The 16,923-nt window shown below is 33.0% G+C and overlaps 1 protein-coding gene across 2 annotated transcripts in view; it reads left to right on the top strand.

Annotated features, from left to right (window-relative positions):
• Positions 1-16,923, top strand: part of LOC100927166 (DBIRD complex subunit ZNF326) — a 41,775-nt gene that overhangs the window by 10,029 nt on the left and 14,823 nt on the right. For both annotated transcript variants that reach the window (XR_004234305.1, XM_031969343.1), the window contains exons 2-6: positions 3,275-3,310; positions 3,402-3,516; positions 5,677-6,082; positions 8,787-8,982; positions 16,235-16,343. Coding sequence is in view for 1 of the 2 variants with exons in the window: in XM_031969343.1 (XP_031825203.1) it covers positions 3,275-3,310; positions 3,402-3,516; positions 5,677-6,082; positions 8,787-8,982; positions 16,235-16,343 (862 nt within the window). In the remaining variant the exon portion in view is untranslated. The remainder of the gene's footprint in view (positions 1-3,274; positions 3,311-3,401; positions 3,517-5,676; positions 6,083-8,786; positions 8,983-16,234; positions 16,344-16,923) is intronic.

Below are 16,923 nucleotides of genomic sequence, written 5' to 3'. Positions count from 1 at the left end.
CCAGGTAAATATACAGATCCCTAGGTAAATCTATGTTTCTCCAAATATTATTGGAGAAAATAACATTTCCTTAATAATACTTAAAAATTTTTGTAAAGTTTAGTGAGCTAATGTGTGTAAAACCCTTTACATACCCATATAACTTTAAACTAGTAAACTGTCATCTAATTTTGCAGGCTTTATTGAATCAGAGGGCTTGGCTTATCAGTTTAGCCATATTTGAGACAATAGTGAAATCATCCTTGGAAATTCTTTTCTTTTTCATTTGGTCTCTGCTTTTGACATTTTTGATGATAGTTGCAGACATCTTTGACATCTTGTTTTATGCGTCATTTGATAGAAATTATCCAAGTATCACTAAATTTATTTGTTAGATTTCATTTTTTAAGTAATGTAGGATTTTAACATGTGCATAGGAGATACTTCTTTGAAATCTTTGAAGCAGGGTTTCCTTATTCTAAATCAAATGCATTTTTTATAGTCATCAAATCGTAAGCACCAATGGGATCTTGTAATTCTCTATTCCATTCAGTTTTGTTATTTTAAAGATATGATTTGTTAATAGAATTTCATTTGCAAAAGACTGCCTTTTTCAATTTTATACTTTTATCATTGGGTGTTTTTAATGCCTGGGTAGGTGATTTTTGTGAAATTTTGATAGAGATGAGAAAGTAGATGTTTACATTTTTAAAAGAGGACCCTGAAGAGGACAAGGCAATGTTTAATTCTATAGGACAAAATTAAAATAATGGCAAAATTTCAGGTTTTGTTGTCACCATGAGTAGATTTTTATTTTTTGAGCAGGTGGTTATCCTTCTGGCACCAAATAGATGGCCTTCCACTGTCTGTCTTTAGCGAGCATCCCTGCATTATAGGTATAACTTCCTGATTCTCATTAACAAGTCAGTGGATATTTTTCATTTTGAATTTAGTATTTTTGTATTTTGATAGTTTTAAACAGAATTACATTTGAAATCAGCGGATTTGGTTTCAAAACCCTGCTCTTCTGTTTAATCAGGTATAGGTTCTTGTATGAGAAATGAATGCATTGAAGTAGCTTAGAGCTATCAAACCTCCTGAGTGCTGCCTAAACTGGATGAAGATGTATTTGGAAAATGTTTACAAAATAAGAATAGACTACAATGTGATTTTAATTTGTAATTTGTAAGTCAATATATGAAGTAGAAGAAATGTGTTTTTATTTGAATTTGATACCACTAAACTAGATAAATCATTTCTAGGCTTTTTCTTCGGTAAAACCCATGAGCCTTTGAATTGGCTTAGTTTCTTGAGTAATGGTTTAGTGGACATATAACTCAAACTTAGAGCATAAGTAATTAAATTAACATAATGTAATGCTTACTTAGCCTTTTTCTCTCCCTTCTTACTTTCCTGTCCAGTGTTGCTGATGGTCATTTAATTTTTTTGTTTTATGAATTAGGAAACATTTCCTAAGTGAATTACCCATGGATTTTGTAAAATTAAATGCAGAATTTTTTTAGGGGGAAAAAGGTTGATTTTTTTTTTTTTTTAATCAGGGACAGTTTTGTATAATTGGAATCTAGAGTTTATGATAGCCTTTTTTTTTTCTCCATTAAAAAAATTCCATATATTTGTTTTATTTGTGCTGTTCTCTAATAGGAAAGGTTGTTAGAGCTGGAAGAAACTTTAGAGATCATTTAGCCCAACCCATACCCCTGAACTATGTTGCTATAATAGAGGAAACTTGCTTGGAGCTTAGTTTTCTCCAGTAGTTAAGGATTGATTGACCCCTTAGGGATAAATATTAGCTAGAAAAGAAGATGGATGTTTGACACTTGCTGTAGTCATTATGTCATACTTTCTGAACCAAAAAAGAAGAGGATTAGGGTAAAATATGCTGAGGAATATTATTTTGTCCTAAATGGAAGTTCTGTAAGAGCACTCTGAGGACAGATAGAGGGAGTTTTAAAGAAGAACTAGAAAATACTGTGTTGATCTGTCTGTCTCACTCCTACTTGTTTCTAAAACACTTTCTTTTCTTCTCCAAGTGATTGAACTTAGCTCCAACAATATTCTTTGAAGCAAAATGCAGAACTTTTTTTAGGGGAAAAAAGGTTGAATTTTTTTTTTTTGGTCAGAGTCAGTTTTGAGCAATTAGAAATTAAAATTTATAATAGAATTTTTTTTTTCATTATATATTTGTCTTGTTTGTGCTACTCTCTAATCAGGAGGATTATAAAATGTTTTAGGTAGTGACTAAGCTCTTTTGTATTTTACTATCCCATTTGATCCTCATAACAAGCCTGGGAGATATATTCTGTTGTTTCCTTTTTACAGTGAGGAAACTGAGGTATACTGAAGTGACTTGTCCAGGCTCACACAGTGGTAAGTTTTTGGGACTGGATTTGATCTCAGATGTTCTTAAGTCAAGTGTAATGCTTTATCCACTGTGCTACCTAGTTGTATCAAAGTGTGGTCTGTAAACTTCTGGGGGCCCTTGAGAGCTTTTCAGGGCTTCCTGGGTTCAGGGATTTCCAATTATGTATTTGGAAATTATGAAATTTATGAAAATTGTTATTTTCATACTAATTATGAGATATTTAAAATTTAAATTATTTTAAGAGTAAATATAATCTACATAGGCAGAAATTCTTTGAGAGTCTTCAATATTTAAAAATTTAAAGGGAGTCTTAAAACCAGAAAGTGAATTGATGATCCAGTCTGTTATGAAATCTTATTGAGATAACACATTGTTAGAAATCTCATTCTGAGTCTGTCAAATTTAGAGATAAGAGATATTAGAAATTGTAATTTTTGTCTAAGGGGAGATTTTCTGACAATTTGAATCGTCTTAAACATACCATAAGATAATGAGAAAAGCATAGCACTTTTACAGATAAACAAATTGTTTAGGACATTCTGATGGAACTATTTTTCTTTGTATAATTTGTTGTTTTTCTTTATTGGTTATCAGCATGTAGAGTTGAGCTATATATTTTTAATTTTTGAAATTGAAATTCATAAGCACACTTAACACTTTAAGTCATCTTTCTGCAAGTTTGTTGGAATTAGTTTAATTATATAATATGAGTGATTTATAAGTCTAGAAAGTTTTTTTTAATTTCTATTGAATTTGTGAAATTCATAAAGCAGAATAATAAGTTCCAGGGTTGGATGCAAAGAACATCTCATCTCATATTGTGTTGATCTTCTTGAATTTCCATCAGAGGGCTAGAAAAAAAACTCTTGATTTTAGAGTGGGTAGTACTGACTTTTTATTTTTCTCTTTTAGGAATAGATCGGGATTATGGCCATGGATTTTACGGAGGTTTGACATTTAAAGTTATTTATCTAAAAATTCTTCATTTGAGTTTCAGTAAAAGTAAGATTTAATTTAATTTCTTTTAACTTTTTTACAGGGATGGATCGTGACTATGGCCATGGCTCTTTTGGAGGTCCAAGATCCATGGACTCCTACCTAAATCAGTCCTATGACATGGACAATCGTGGTGGTGGTGGTGGTGGTGGTAGCAGGTAAATCACTTGAAATTCTTTTGACCAAGTGATTCAACAGCTTAATTTAAGATTCAAAATAAAATATTTTTAAGTGTTCCTTAGATATAATGTCTGATTCTTGTTATCAACAAATTCATATTAAATTGAAAACTTATCATGAGATCTAAAAGATCTAATGATTAAAAAAATAACTGGACAATATACTCTTTCTGGGAAATCCTAAATAACTAAAAAATAGGAATGTTTATAAAATATTTTAATGTCTTTTAAGTAGAACTTAATTTTAACCATTATCTAATTTTCAAACTAAGTGCTCCAAATCACCTGTGATCTAAGATAATTTTGGTCCTTTTATTACTGGCATCAATATTTTTTGAAGCTTTATTAATTATTTTTCTCAATCTACTCTTAATTGGGAACGGTGGGAAAAACAGCAAAGCATTTTTAACTGGTATGATTTTAAGTAAGCTTGTTTAGCAGTATTCTATATCTAAGGAACATATTTAAAATAGGTATTCATATTCTTTTAATTTTAATGTATAACTACACGAGTATTGTAATAATAAGCTTTTTCTTCTCTTAAAATCATATCCAGGTTATTTTATTGGCAGGTACTGCTCATACCAAAAAAGCATAAATTGTAGGATAACTAGCATACTTGCTTATTTTTAATATAGGTACAATGTTATTTAAATTTAAATGTTGCTACTGCGTAAGCTTTTAAGGTGTAGTTGATCATTTATAAAATTTAATCACATTCTGGAATAAAGGGATCTGCAATCCCTTAGGCATAAAGAATCCTATTGAATGTATTCAAAGTAGTTAGGAGAAAAGGAAAACTGGTGTCCTCATTCCATATTGTAAGGTCTGGGTTCCTCAGTGGTAAATTTCACTTTTCCCCTGATGCTTGATATATGTTGCCTCTTTTAGCTTTTGATACTTGTCAGTTTTTTGTTTTTTTTTTAAGGGATGATGCATATTTTTTTTTTTTTTCTACTTGCTGGGTTTCTGAAGTAAAAGTACCTTCCATTTAGTAATCTGAACATGATTGAAATAATATAACATACTTTAATATTTTAAAATATCTGTTATTACCATATTTCATTAAAAATGTGCATAGACTATTTCTGTAGGCATTTTGTGTTGTTTTTGTGTGTAACTTGGGGCTTTTAATAAAACTAACTTCTAAATAAAATATGCAACACTTGTAAGTCATCTTTCTACAAGTTTGTTGGAATTAGTTTAATTATATAATATGAGTGATTTATAAGTCTAGGAGTTTTTTTAAAAATTTCTGTTGAATTTCTCTTTATTAAAAATGAAAGGAGATTATGTGCTCCTTTCCTTAGGACAGTTTCAGGGGATTATAGGTTTTTTACTTTTGGTTAGGAAATTATTTTAAAAGTAATTGATGTTATGTACTGTTCATCATTTACAATGCAAAACCTTTTCCATCTGCCTTGAAATTTCATAGATAGAGGACATGTATTGGAGATAGATGTCATTTTTCAGTCCTGTATCATGTGCCTTATCCTTTAGAATTTTTCAGACTTAATAGTCTACCAATAAAAAGAGGTTGAGGATTGATTATTGACCTTGACCTCTAAGATTGACAGATTGATATGATTTGTTAACAGGGATAGCATACAAATTTTAGACTGCTTCAGAGGCAATAGAATAGTTTTGTGACAAACTTTTGGTGTGCATAAGGTTCAGTTCTGGGTTTTCACTAGTTTGTATAGCCCAGGATAGTTTCTTAATTGAAAATTAAGGTGTTGTAAATGCTGTGTATGTTTCAATGTGAGGTAATAGTTCAAAAAATGAAGAATTGACTATCTGCTGAACTCTAGCAGGTGAATTTTTTTCTCTGAGACTAGGGCTGGGCTTATATAATGATGGGAAAATGTTTTCTTTTGAATAGAAAAGTCACTAAAAAATAGATATATCAAGTTAAGGCTTATTAAACTTGCCTCTTAGAAATTGATTCAGATGGCTTTCTATCTGGTTGTGTGCCAAATTGCCCAGCTCTAATCAAGTTTAAACAAAATCAGAATTGTATAAATCAGTATAGCATAACTGGATTTTAGTTGATAAATGTCAACTGATAATTTGTCTTTTGAAATGTCTAACATTAGTAAGCTTACCTTTTTTTTTTCCCTCACTGTGCAACTTTTCCAGGTTTGGACCTTATGAGTCTTACGACTCCGGGTCTTCTCTGGGTGGGCGAGATCTGTACAGATCTGGCTATGATTTTAATGAACCCGAACAAAGCCGCTTCGGAGGTAGTTATGGTGGTCGATTTGAGAGCTCCTACCGGAATAGCCTTGACTCTTTCGGAGGTAGAAACCAGGGCGGGTCTAGCTGGGAAGCACCTTACTCCCGTTCAAAATTGAGGCCTGGGTTTATGGAGGACAGAGGAAGAGAAAGTTACTCTTCCTGCAGCAGTTCTTCTTCACCCCATATGAAGCCTGCACCTGTAGGCTCTTGGGGGAGAGGAACGCCTGCTTATCCTGAAAATACGTTTGGAAGCAGAAACTATGATGCTTTTGGAGGACCATCAACAGGCAGAGGCCGAGGCCGAGGAGTAAGTACAACAGAATCTTTTCAGATTCTTTTTACTAGTCACTCTTTTAAACCCTTTCAAGACCGTAGTTATAACATGGATCACATTCTGTTTTCATCCCACTATACTTTGACTAAGCACAAGCTGAGTTGGAAACAAGTTTTTTTTTAAGTTGATAAAGTGTGTTTTCTAGCATCTCTTTAAAAATGAATGGCAGGAGAGGAGTGGTTCATGAAGTTTTGCCAAATCTTTTTACTGGAAAGGTGAGGATGATACAGGTTTGGTCTAAAAGGGGTTAAAAGGAGTTGCATTTTATCTTGTAAACACAAGCATTTTTGCTGGTGTGATATTCTTAGATTATTGTAAAAGGTAACTCTGAAATCTAAAGTTTTGAATAGGTTAAAGGTGCAATGTATGACTCAAAAGTTTTTCTTATAAGCTGTGGCAAGCATAATTCTCAATAGATTCCACATTAAATAACAAAAACTAAAAATTGGAAACATTTTATTTTTACTTAATCATATTTCTTTGTTGGGGAAGGGGTTAATAGGGTGCTTGGAGATGTTTTAAATGAGCTGGTATGAAACAGTTTTTGTTCAGTTTTAATTTCTTTAATGCAGTTTCTTACTACGTTTCATTGGTTGATTCCCCCACCTCCATGTAAGTATTTACAAGTAGTTTAATATTTTGATTGTCTTAATTTTTACAATTAAAAAACATGTTATTTGTAGGGTAGCTAGTGGCACAGTGGATAGACCTGAAGTCAGGGAGACTCGAGTTTAAATTTAGGCTCAGGCACTTACTAACTGTGTGATCCTGGGCAAATTACTTAACTTTGTTTGCCTCAATTCCTCATCTGTAAAATGAGCTGGAGAAGGAAATGGCAAAACACTCCAGTATCTCTGCCATGACAACCCAAAATGGGGTCACAAAGAGTCAGACATGGTTGAAAATGACTGAATGACCAGGAAAAACAAAAAATTTGTGCATTATTAACATTTAAATGAGCATATTAAATGTGTTTAATTTTAAAACATATAATTTAAAAGTTTTTTATTACTTGCATTCATACTTAATTTGATTGATGAGAAGTTTTTCTAGTAAATATATAGATTTAGAGGTTATGTAGTTTGGTCTAAAGTAAGTAAATGTAGAATTGGGGGTTATTTTGTAGTTTGTCATTAAAAATATTGTATATTTGTCATTGTTTTAATTAAAAAAATAGATTTTTAAAGTCAGGTGCTCTTTTTTGTTTTTAAAGGAAAGTAATTTTGAAAATTAAGAAAGCACATGTATTGCTTCTTAACAGTCAATAAAACTTGATATTCTTATGTAGAAATTTTGCATTTGTGGTAGTTAACTTATGTAAAATGCATTGCACCTTTAATGGATAATCAATGGGGTTTTGTTTTTTTTAACTTATGAATCTGTAAGTCATCTTGGAAACTTTGTTTAGTTCTTAATTAGGTTAAGTTTAGTTCACATACATAATATGTAGTTGTAAACAATATAACTGTTTCATATACCATTCATTACATTATATAAATAAGAGAAATTGAAACTAGTTGGGATTTTTATCTTAGATTTGAAAAATGAAAGTCAATGACTATATAAACTTGGGTTAAAAATTATAGAATATTGGGAATATTTTCTACTTCCTATTTAATTTTGGGTGGGATTTTGATGAAAAATAGTACTTTTAAGAAACATCAGTTTTGTTTTCATGGCAGTAAAACAGATATTTCTGCTCTTTGGATTCACCAGTCCAGTTTGAATGGGCTTTTCTTTCTTCCCTTCTTTTGATGAATTAAATAAACCAATGAGATTTTCTTTTTCCCCTGATAGCACTTGTACAGTTCCCATTGGTTTCTTCTCTTCAGATTACTCCTGTGTTTTGTATTTGAAGTTTGTGGTTGTTTAAATAAAACTCTAAGGTATTTGTTCTCTAGGAGTTTTGGTAGTGCCTAGAGAAGAAGAAGAAAAAGGAAGAACAGATTAGTTGTATTTGTATCCTTCTGTAAGCCTTTTTCTACATGAAACTACAGTTAAGAATCTGTTTTCCACGTGGGAAATGCTCACAGAGTAGATGAGATGTGATTATTCTTTACTTTGTGCTGTGTCTGGAGGGTAATAATGATCCTACTTTAAAACCTGTCTGATGTTGGACAGGTTGCTTAATCTCTCTGGATCTCAGTCTTTTTATCTGTAAAATGGGGTGTCAGAAAAAGCATTGGAACTAGATTGTATCTGGGGTCCCTTTCAGCTCTTAATCTTTAGCCTGTGAAGAGCTAATGAATTTTAGCCCCTTTCTTAAAGCTACAAACACAAGGACTTTTTCTGCTTAGTGAAAGGCAGAATTGTAGCAAAATAAAGATTCAGTATAAGGTATTTTCTTGGGATAGTTCAATTGGGAACTCTGAAGAGGAGTAGTCAGAGAGAGTTGTACAAGTTTTAGCCTTTTGATAGGCATATTCATGATCTGGAATAATCACTGTGAATTTCAGAAATCCATTATTTAGGTAGGAAATATCTATATTTGTTCTACTGGTGGTGAAAATATATACTGATCCATTGGATGTTTTTCCAGGATGCTGCATATGTCATAATATAAATTCTGGGGAATTTTCAGGAGTAAACAAAAGAATAGGAAATTTATAACTTGTATATGAATTGATATTTTAGATTAAGTAATTTCCTAATGGTTATTGATTTCACAAATTTACAGTATATGGGCGATTTTGGAGGCAAGCGTAAACCTGGAATTGTTGTAGACTATCATAACAAACCCAGTAATGTAGCAGTTGCTGCAAGAGGAATCAAGAGAAAATTATTGCAGCCATCTACTAAGCCTGGTGGGACATTTATCAAGAAACTCAAACTGACAAAACTGATTGAGAAGATAAACCAGAAAAAATCACCTAGTAAGTACTGAAGTACTTTTTATTTTTAGGCCTTTTTATTTTATATATAGATATATATAGATATATCTATATATATCTATATATAGATATATATATATATTTTTTTTTATCTAGTTTGGATTAACCAAGTTTTATGTAGAAAATTGTATTGATTGTTATATATGTGCAGTACTGATTATTGGAATTTAGTTCTTAAACTTGACAAGAACTTGCTAAAAAATTTTTAGTTTTTTTGTTGCAAAATTAAAACAGTAATTGAATTGGTCTCAGTCTTGTTGGGGGGTTATTTTCAGCAAATTAAGTTGAGCAAGTTTGACCTTTCCAGCTTCTTAGTTCTACCTAGTTTTAGATATATTTGACTGTTCAAATGCAGTAGAAAAAATATTTATTAATATGTTTTGATAGTTACGTATTATGACCTAAAATCCTTAATAGAATTGTGACTTTAAAGATAATTTTTACTTTGGAAGATTAACTTTTTTTCTTGAAGTTTCACTAGGATATCACTAGACCTCCCCTTAGATTGTATGTGCAATTGCTTTAAATACTTACACAAATGAAAAGAGAGTTGAAGTATTCAAAATTTAACACTGATTCAGTAGATATAGTTATAAAATCTGTTTAAGTACATATTTTGAATTCTCATTTATTGCAAATTACTCAATTTTTTTATGCTGTTATTTATCAATTTTTTTTTTATTTCTTGCAAAATAAGATTCATCTCAATGGAAGTAGTATTTGAATCAGTGAGGGTGAATGAATATGGCAAATATATCAACTATATAGAGAGAAGAAACATTGATCATTGCAATATAGTCTCATTAAGGTGTTTTGCAGTGGATGTGGAGCCAGGGAAAGATTTGTTAGAAAAATAGTCAGGATAGTATGCTATTAGGTGTGGATTGGTAAGAATGCTTAATGCTTTGGAATCTTCAAGGACAGTGAGTTCTTAGGGAAAGAAAGGTTATTAAATTTGGTCTTTGAGATAATCACAAATTGAATTTTTTTTTCCTTGAGAGCATCCTGCTCATCATATTCAGAGAACAATAATATTCCATCATAGAAACTTGCTTTGAATTTTTTTTAAAGAATTTTTGTTGCTAATTCTATTCCCCTCCATTTGTTCTCTCCTTTCATCCTACCTCTCTTCAAAAGTGTTTTGCTTTTACCAAAGTGCCCTCTCTTTTATCACCCTTTCCCCCATTCTCATATCCCATTTCCCTCCAGTTTTTTTCTGCAGGATAAGATAGATTTCTTTTTTTATTTTATTTTATTTATTTATTTTATTTAATAGCCTTTTATTTACTGGTTATATGCATGGGTAACTTTACAGCATTAACAATTGCCAAACCTCTTGTTCCAATTTTTCACCTCTTACCCCTCCTCCCCTCCCCCAGATGGCAGGATGACCAGTAGATGTTAAATATATTAAAATATAAATTAGATATACAATAAGTATACATGACCAAACCTTTATTTTGCTGTACAAAAAAAGAATCAGACTCTGAAATATTGTACAATTAGCTTGTAAAGGAAATCAAAAATGCAGGTGGGCATAAATATAGGGATTGGGAATTCAATGTAATGGTTTTTAGTCATCACCCAGAGTTCTTTCTCTGGGTGTAGCTGGTTCAGTTCATTACTGCTCCATTGGAAATGATTTGGTTGATTTCATTGCTGAGGATGGCCAGGTCCATCAGAACTGGTCATAAGATAGATTTCTATACTGCTGTTGAATATGTATGTTATTTCCTATTTGAGCCAATTCTGATGAGAATAAAGTTCATTCGCTCCTCTTTTCCCTCCCCCTTTTCTCCTCTACTATAAAAGCTTTTTCTTGCCTTTTTTTTTATGGTAGATAATTTGCATCATTCTACTTTTCCCTTTCCCTTTCTCCTGGTACACTTCTCTCTCACCCTTTAATTTCATCATTAAAAAAAAGTTATTATCTTTATATTCAATTTACATTTGTGCCCTCTGTCTAAATATACTTTTCTTAACTGCCATAATAATGAGAACATTCTAATGAGTTACAAGTTAACATCTTTCCATGTAGGAATGTAAATAGATAAACCTTATTAAGTCCCTTATGATATTACTTTCCTGATTACTTCTTTATGCTTCTCCAGAGTATTTGAAACTCAGATTTTCCATTCAGTTCTACTCTTTGCAACACGAATGCTTGAAAATCTTGTTTCATTGAATGAATCTTTTCTTCTGAAGGATTATATTCAGTTTTGCTGGGTAGGTGATTCTTGGTTGCAGTTCTTGTTCCATTGCTCTCCAGAATATCATATTCCAAGCTTTCAGTTCCTTGTAGAAGCTGCTAAATTTTGTGTTATCCTGACTGTGGCTGTACAGTACTTAAATTGTTACTCTCAGGATGCTTGCAATATTTTTTCCTTGACTTGGGAGTTTGGAAATTTGACTGTAATATTCCTGGGAGCTTTTATTTGGGATCTCATTCAGGAGGTGATGGATGGATTCTTTCAATTTCTATTTTACCCTCTGGTTTTAGAATATTATTAGTATAGTTTTCCTTGATAATTTCTTGAAAGATGATATGCAGGCTCTTTTTGACCATGATTTTTGAGTAGACCAATAATTTTAAAATTATCTCTCCTGGATCTATTTTCCAAGTCAGTTGTTATTCCAGTGAGTTATTTCACATTTTTTTCCCCTATTTTTTCATTCTTTTGATCATAAAGTCACTAGTTTTCATTTGCTTAATTCTATTTTTTTGAAGAATTATGTTTTTCAGTGAGCTTTTGTACCTCCTTTCCAAGTTGGCCAAATTTGCTTTTTAAGTATTCTTCTCTTCATTAATTTTTAAAAATTTCTTTTTGTACCTCTCTCATTTCTTTCCCTAATTTTTCCTCACTCTTGATTTTCAAAGTCCCTTTTGAGCTCTTCCATGGCTTGAGCCCAGTTCTTATTTTTCTTGGAGGCTTTGAATATAGGAGCTTTGACTTTGTTATCATCTTCTGATGTGTATTTTGATCCTCCTTGTCACCATAATAACTTTCATTGGTCAGAAACTTTTTTGCTTTCTGCTAATTTTCCTAGTCTATTACTCAGTTTTAAACTCTTTTTTAAAAGTAAGACTGTATTTCCAGGGTAGAGGTTACATTGTCCCAAGCTCAAGCTTCAGGGTTTTGTGCAGTTTTCAGAAATCCTTCTAGGAATCTGACCACAAGCACTCTTTTCTGGCCTGGAGCTGCTAGGTGTGTCTGCCCCACTTTAGCTGTAAGATCTAGTATGCTGATTGGGGTTGGGGTTCTGCTGATTAGGATTGTGCTGGGACTGCACATCAGACTCCCAAACTGTTGCCACAGAATCTCTCCACTGACTTTCTGAATCCCTGGTGTTCCCAGACTGAGAAGTCCAGAAGCCTTCAGCATTGCTGCTGATTCAGAGGTCCTGCCTTGTTGACGCTAGGGTCTGGGGTGGAGCTTGGGCTGGCTTGTCATGGCATTGCAGGCTCACAAATTTGAATTTGAATTAGTTGAGTTGTCATCTTGTTTAAGGGGTTATTACAGTTTTGGTCCAACTAATACATTGTTGGTAGAGTTATGAACTGATCCTACCATTCTGGAGAGCAATTTGAAATGATAGCCAAAGGGCTATCAAACTGTGCAGACCCTTTGATCCAGCAGTGTTTCTACTGAGTCTGTATCCCAAAGATATAAAAAAGAGAAAAGGACCTATGTATGCAGAAATGTTTGTAGCAGGCCTTTTTATAGTGACAAGGACCTGGAAACTGAATGGATGCCCATCAGTTGGAGAATAGCTGAATAAGGTAGGGTATATGAATGTTAAGGAGTGTAATTATTCTATAAGAAACGATCAGCAGAATGATATCAGAGAGGCTTGGAGGAACTTACATGAACTGATGCTAAGTGAGTAGAACTAAGAGAGCATTGTACACAGCAACAAGATCTTGTGATGATTGGTTCTGATGGATTTGGCTCTTTTTAACAATAAGATGATTCAAGCCAGGTCTTGTTATGGAAAGAGGCACCCAGAAAGAGTACTATGGGGACTAAATGTGCATCATATACTGCATATATAGTGTTATATTTTAGTATAATGTGCACGTATAGTATTTTCACCTTTTTTATTGTTGTTTGCTTGCATTTTTCTTTCTCATGTTTTTCCTTTTTGATCTGATTTTTTTTGTGCACCATGATAATTGTGGAAATATGTATAGAAATTTGCACATGTTGAGCATATTGGATTACTTGCTGTCTAGAGGAGGAGGTGGAGGGAAGGGAAGGAAAAAAAAATTGGAATACAAAGTTTTGCAAAATAAATGTTGAAAATTATCCGTGCATATGTTTTGAAAATAAACAGCTTTAAAGAAAAGAAAAGAAAAATAACAGTATTGGTCCAGAGAATTAATTGCCAGAGTTTGGGGCAGAGAGGAAGACATAAGCCAAGTAACTTTATAGAAAAAGGTGGGGATAGTGGTGTAGCTTGGTAGTTTACCACAACATGAATTGATAGAATTCTGCATTATATAAATTGTCCAAGGGACCAAAAGTCATACATAATAAGGATGGAAGAATAAGTTTATGTAAATAAGGGAGAAGCTTGGAAAGAATATTATAATTAATGTATAGAATTTCATGTTCTGGAGTTTGAAGGTTTAATTTAATTTCAAGAGGCTGAGATGTGATGTTTACCATGCCATAGTTTGGTTGAAGTAGGATGGAGGAAATTTTTGGATTAGGCATTTAGGTTGTTTGTGATTTTTGAGAGAATAATTTTAATAGGATACTAAGGATGGATTCTAGTTTGTAAGGAATGCAAAAGAGAATTAAGTGCAAAGAAATGGAACTATTAGGTATAGACAGTTTTTATTTTCCAGTAAGTTTAGCTGGAAAGAGGAGAACAGAAGAGATCCTAACAATTGAAGTAAAAGAATCAGATAAAGGTTTTTTTATAAAATTGAGGAGACCTGAACATGATGGAGCAGGTGGCATGAAGTCAGTGGTAAAGGAGAAGACTGAAGATAAAGGAGAATAATTTTTGGAGCAAATATTAGATGAAGGTTCACAGAATCTCAGTTGAATGGAATTTCAGAGCACAGTTCTTTAGGAACCACTGATGACGTATCAGCAATTACACCTGCCAGTTTTTAGTATTTAAGTATATAGTTCATTGATTAGCTTGGCCATTTGAACTTAGGAACGGGTGTTTTCTTTCTCTCTCTATGCTGGTTACCAACTCCCTACGAGCCATTTTGTTCTTTGTACTCTAGTCCAAAGGTCCTTCTTCTGGGCAGAGAAAATAAAGCAAAGTAAGTTGAGTAACTCTTCCCTCTCCACTTTATCTTGCCTCCCCTAAATAGCTATCTTTAATCTTCTCTGATCTTCCATTTTGACTCAGTAGTTAAAACACCAACAATAAGTACTGTGATTTTTGTTGTCCTTTAATTTCCTTCTATTTTCCTCATTCTAAGAGCTTCATCAGTTTTGAGGCATTCTGAAGCTTTAGTGTTTTTACATTATTTTCTTAAGATGTCACATTTTTGATTTTAACCTATTGCTTTCTGCCCTCATTTGCTTTTGTCCAACCATCATAGTGACATCTATGAGAACTTTCTATTCCTTTTTTTTTTTTTAAACTTTCTATTCCTTTTGGAGAGAGCTCATGACTCATGTATAGAGCTCTAGGTCTGGAATTGTTTCTTCACAAGTTCTCTAGAGACATGGTCATCAAATTCTTCAGAATTTCTAAATCTTTCAAAGTTGTTTTACTTTATGATGTTTGTCCTTGTAAAAATTATTCTCATTCTGTTCCTTTCATTCTGTATTACTATCTAAGATTCATCTTACTCTGATCTCTCTGCAATCATCTGTCCTTTCTTACTAGGCAATAATATTCTCACTTTCATATATCATAGTTTGTTTAGCAAGCATTTTGCAAATGATGAGCACTATTTTAGAGTTGACTTCTTTTCCTTTTTTTTTTTTTTTAACACCTTCTCTCAATTCCCTCTTCAGAATCAGGAAGTCAGTTTTGTTTAGTACTATTCCTTTGTAGTATTGTCTTCTAGCTTAATATTCCCCTCCACCATTCCCATTTGTATTTTCCTGTTGAATCTGGTAATATTGCTCTACCAAATTTTGTGTGTGTGTGTGTGTAAGTCTAAAAGAGAATTGTGGCTATGGGGGTAGGGTGAATGGATGGATATATTTCATTCTCCTTTGTCCATTTCAGACAAATGTATAATTCATTTGATTTTCTCTTCCCCATAACATATACTTAAATCTTATATATTCTCCTTCTTAGGTATCCTTATTATAAGAAATAGTAAGTTTTACTTTCATCTTCTTCCATTCTTTTTAATTTTTCTTAGTCTTTTTATTCTCCCTTCTCTTCCTCTTCTTTAAAACCCTTGCAACAGCTTAGTTGGGAAGAGAGGAGATCCTAACAGTTGAAGTAGAAGGGTCAGATAAAGGGTTTAGAATTGAGGAGACCTGATGGGACAGATGGCAAGAAGTCCATGGTAAAGGAGAAGATTAAAGTTAAAGGAGAATATTTTTTGGAGCAAATGTTGGATGAAGATTGCAGAATCTCAGAAGCCCCTAGTCCTCTGGTTTTTCCTATTTAACTCCCTCAATATCTTTGAGGACATTTAGGTTCTGATAGGCTACTTATTTCTTCTACTTTTCTCTGCCTGGTGCTATGTCATCATACAGTCTTTTCCAGTTTCTCAAGTAAATTTAGTTTTCTACAATTCTCCTTATTGTAATGTTTTTGCATTTTAAAGCTTCTATTGAACTCTAGTCTTCTAATCAAAAATGTTTAAAAGTCTAAGAGTTCATTTTCCTCCCTAGGATTAATACTCACTTTTGGAGGGAAAGTTATTGTTAACTGTAAGCCTTTATCTTTGCCTTTTTGAATATTGTATTCCATAATTTCTTCTTATTTGGAGTTTAAGCTGTGAGGTGTTAGGTGACTTTGTGATTTATTGGTATTTAGCCTGTTGCTGATGCTTCTATTTTTTGAAAAGAACAGAAAAACCCAGGAAAAATCCTTAGCCCAAACCTCTCTCCACCAAAAAATATTTCCATATATAACATAGAACATATTATGGCCAGTATAAGGAGGTTACTTTGGAGCATTGTCACTGCTAGTTCTAAACTGTCTAAAAAAACTTTTCTGAATCTGTTGGCTAGAAGAGAAGGAAGAAATTTTATTAATTTTTTTTGGTTTAACTATTATTATTCATATAATGTACTAGCTAAAATGATCCCTAAAAGTGAAGAAGAAAAGCGACGAGTTGAAATACGAAGAGAGAAACAAAGGCGGAGAAGAGAGAAGATCAGTGAAAAGTATGGCGATGTATACAGGTCTGTGCTTAATATAGAATAATATAATCAGCTTTTGTTTAGATAAACATTAAGTGGTTGCTATGTGAGAGATGTCATGGTAGGTGTTAAAAACATATTAAGGTAGGGGACATTTCTGAGAAACTTAAGTCATATTTCCATTATTTAGTGTTTTCAATAAGGTTATGTAGTAGGAAAGGACCACAGAAAAGATCACAAGGAAAGGAGCAGTGGCCTTGGAGTGGATAGTGTTAGCAATGGCAGTGGAATCTCAGGACTGCTGAATATCACATCCTTTCCATCAGCAGTGAGAAGCACTGGCGCATCTGGAGAAGATGCTCAGAATTGTTGTCTGAGAAACAGGGTTTAGACCTTGGCATGGCTGCTGCCAGCTTCATTCTGGACAAGCCACAAGCCCAGCCCCTTGGGCTCTCTAAGCTTCATTTTCCTTTTCTGTAGATAAGAGCCTCTCTAGGTCCTGTGAGCTCTAGATGTGTGAGCCTCTCATTTTGAATACTGTTCCCAAGTAAGAGGTAGAAAGTGGACACGGGAAGTAGGGGCAAGTACATGACTTAGAGGGGGCATGGAAAGATGTCCCAAA

The sequence above is a fragment of the Sarcophilus harrisii genome, chromosome 4 (assembly GCF_902635505.1).
Source record: "Sarcophilus harrisii chromosome 4, mSarHar1.11, whole genome shotgun sequence".
NCBI classification, from domain to species: domain Eukaryota; kingdom Metazoa; phylum Chordata; class Mammalia; order Dasyuromorphia; family Dasyuridae; genus Sarcophilus; species Sarcophilus harrisii.
Note: the sequence above shows the minus strand (reverse complement) of the source record. Positions and strands in the feature narration are given on the sequence as shown.